General features: G+C 41.1%; 1 protein-coding gene across 1 annotated transcript in view; it reads right to left on the bottom strand.

Moving 5' to 3' along the window:
• Positions 1-588: 588 nt before the first annotated feature.
• The window catches only part of zgc:92429 (uncharacterized protein LOC445063 homolog), a 31,001-nt gene continuing 28,707 nt past the window's right edge, over positions 589-2,882 (bottom strand). The window contains exons 9-10 of the mRNA XM_063193669.1: positions 861-980; positions 589-594 (exon numbers count right to left, since the gene is read on the bottom strand). Of these exons, the coding sequence (XP_063049739.1) occupies positions 589-594; positions 861-980 (126 nt within the window). The remainder of the gene's footprint in view (positions 595-860; positions 981-2,882) is intronic.

Raw genomic sequence — 2,882 nt, 5'->3', positions numbered from 1 at the left:
TTTTTGTTAATAAACCACACACACACACCATTATTAAGTTCCAGTTACATACTCTGTCCCAATAGTCCCAATTGCTGCCACTGCACAGTTAGACCCTGGAGTCCCCTAAAACCCTGTTGCTCAATTAGCAAGTGAGGACTAATTTTATAGCGCTGAGAGAGAGAGATGGAGATAGTGGGGGGAGAGATAGAGAGAGAGAGAGAGAGAGAGAGAGAGAGAGAGAGAGAGAGAGAGAGAGAGAGAGAGAGAGAGAGAGAGACAGAGAGAGACAGAGAGAGAGAGAGATAGAGAGAGCATCCTGTGCTGTGCTGTGCTCTCATATTGCGTTACAGTTCATCACACTTTCAACAAGTGTATTTTTCACATTTTCTTGGGGGACAAACTCCCAAACCCCCAACAATATTGGGTCTATAATATCTGGCCTAAAACCCTGGGGCTTTTTTTTGTAAACTAACAGTGTTCATGGAAGCGGGGAGGCGGGCTTTCCTGTTGTCTGGCTCAGGGGCCCATGAAGTCATCAGCCGTCTCTGAACAAAGTCACACTGCCTTGGGAGGAAGAATTCTTTTGAGTGCTTGCAATGCTTTTATTCACAGCTAGATGGCATCATGGACACAAATGTCACACAGTCAGCCAGAGGCAGGGTACATAGACTGCACAGCGTGGAGTCTGGTGAAATTATGTAAGATATTCATGAAACAGACACATTATATTATCAGTTTTATGATGTTGACTCTGTTGCATGTACAGTACGTCGGGAGCTCCACAGGGTCAATGTACACGACTGGGGCTAAAACCAGGTGTTTCAGTTACATTGGCCAACCCCTGTATGGCCAGCGTGTCTGTGGATTTCCCTACTCACCACAGTGCCGTTGGCCTCCACGTAGGAATGCTCGGGGTGGGCGTTCTTGGCGTAGATGGTGACCACCACCTGGGCCCCCGTCTGGTGCCAATCGTGACGACACGCCACCTTCTTCTTGTCCTGCATGGGGAGAGAGAGAGGGGGGGTCATGAGGATAAGATAAGATATAAACTTTATTTATCTAGGGGGGGTCATGAGGATAAGATAAGATATAAACTTTATTTATCTAGGGGGGGGGTCATGAGGATAAGATAAGATATAAACTTTATTTATCTAGGGGGGGGGTCATGAGGATAAGATAAGATATAAACTTTATTTATCTAGGGAGAGAGAGGGGGTTGTGAGGATAAGATAAGATATAAACTTTATTTATCTAGGGAGAGAGAGGGGGGGGGGTCATGAAGGGAGTTAGGCACTGACGAGTATACTACAGTACAGTATATTCTTTATTTTAGACACGCCACCTTCTTCTTGTCATGGGGAGAGAGAGAAAATTAGGGGCATAAATAAGATAAGATAAGAGAAGATTAATGTTCCAGGTTGTATAGATAAAAATAGATTAAAAAAATGAGAAATAAAAATGAAAAAAGATACAAAAGAAATAAGAGTAATCACTATGCAGAAAAGTCAATCTGTTTTCCTTTGTCCTTAGTTGACAAATTATAGTCATTACAAGTATTATCATCTATCTGTGAATTCTTCCCATTCAAATATTTCAGAGAACATACTTTTTAAACCTATATAAAATGCATTTTGCAATGCAATGCAATGGAATGCCTAATAAAAAAATGAAAAATTGCCAATATGTTCCAAAATGGATATATGTCGTTTTGCAACAAAGCTCCGACTTCTTACTAATGTCAACTACGTAGCCTCTTAGTAGAGTAGAGTAGAGTAGAGTAGAGTAGAGTAGAGTAGAGTAGAGTAGAGTAGAGTAGAGTAGAGTAGAGTAGAGTAGAGGAGAGTAGAGTAGAGTAGAGTAAAGTAGAGTAGAGTAGAGTAGAGTAGAGTAGAGTAGAGTAGAGTAGAGTAGAGTAGAGGCTATATGAGGTGTCTTGGTAGAGTAGAGTAGAGTAGAGTAGAGTAAATTAGAGTAGAGTAGAGTAGAGTAGAGTAGAGTAGAGTAGAGTAGAGTAGAGTAGAGTAGAGTAGAGTAGAGTAGAGTAGAGTAGAGTAGAGTATCGTTTATTGATCCCAGGGGGAAATTAAGGTGTCATGTAGCATACACACATAAATAAAGACATAAAGACATTGTCCACAAGACATAACACACATATTTACACATAAAATAATCATATATAGCTCACTCAGTAGTGCACATGGGGTCGTCAATGGGCCTATTCACTATTTGCTGAAAATTCTCAACTACATCACAACAACATTGCTATGACAGTACTGGGAGCCTAACGTAACAGATTAAGACATAGACATTACCATTTTGGCGACAGTAAGGTTATAAGACAGGCTCTGCGCTAAGGGGTTAAATATCGGTGTGCCACTTTGGGTTTAAAAAAGGGTTAGATAAGTGTGATGTAATGCAATGTGATGTGTGTTGTGAGCATGAAGGTTCTAGAATGTGCTGCTCCGTAGGAGTTAATGTGGCATGAACACAGTGTTGGCGTGGCGACAGAATGTCAAGACAGGCCACACCAGCGAAATACTGAAATACATTTGGGGGGTTAGGGAAGAGGGGATACATGAAACACAGTAAAAGCATCAATACTTGAAAATTAATCTGCAATAGTCTTGAAGAAAGACAACAAAATGTGGCTAGTGTGAACTTTAAAAGAGAAGAAAAGCCCCATTTCGCATACGATAATTCCTTTGGAGGAAATCATTACTGAATGTCCAGATGTGCTTTGGCTTTTATCTGAGCGATAAATGACATGGAAATTAAACAGAACGGGTGAGTGACTTTAACAGCTCAATAAAGAAAGAATAATAATACACACACACACGCACACACACACACACACACACACACACACACACACACACACACACACACACACACGCATGCAA

This window comes from Engraulis encrasicolus, unplaced genomic scaffold (assembly GCF_034702125.1).
Source record: "Engraulis encrasicolus isolate BLACKSEA-1 unplaced genomic scaffold, IST_EnEncr_1.0 scaffold_51_np1212, whole genome shotgun sequence".
NCBI lineage: Eukaryota > Metazoa > Chordata > Actinopteri > Clupeiformes > Engraulidae > Engraulis > Engraulis encrasicolus.
The sequence above is the reverse complement of the archived record's forward strand: the minus strand, read 5'-3'. Positions and strand labels throughout refer to the sequence as shown.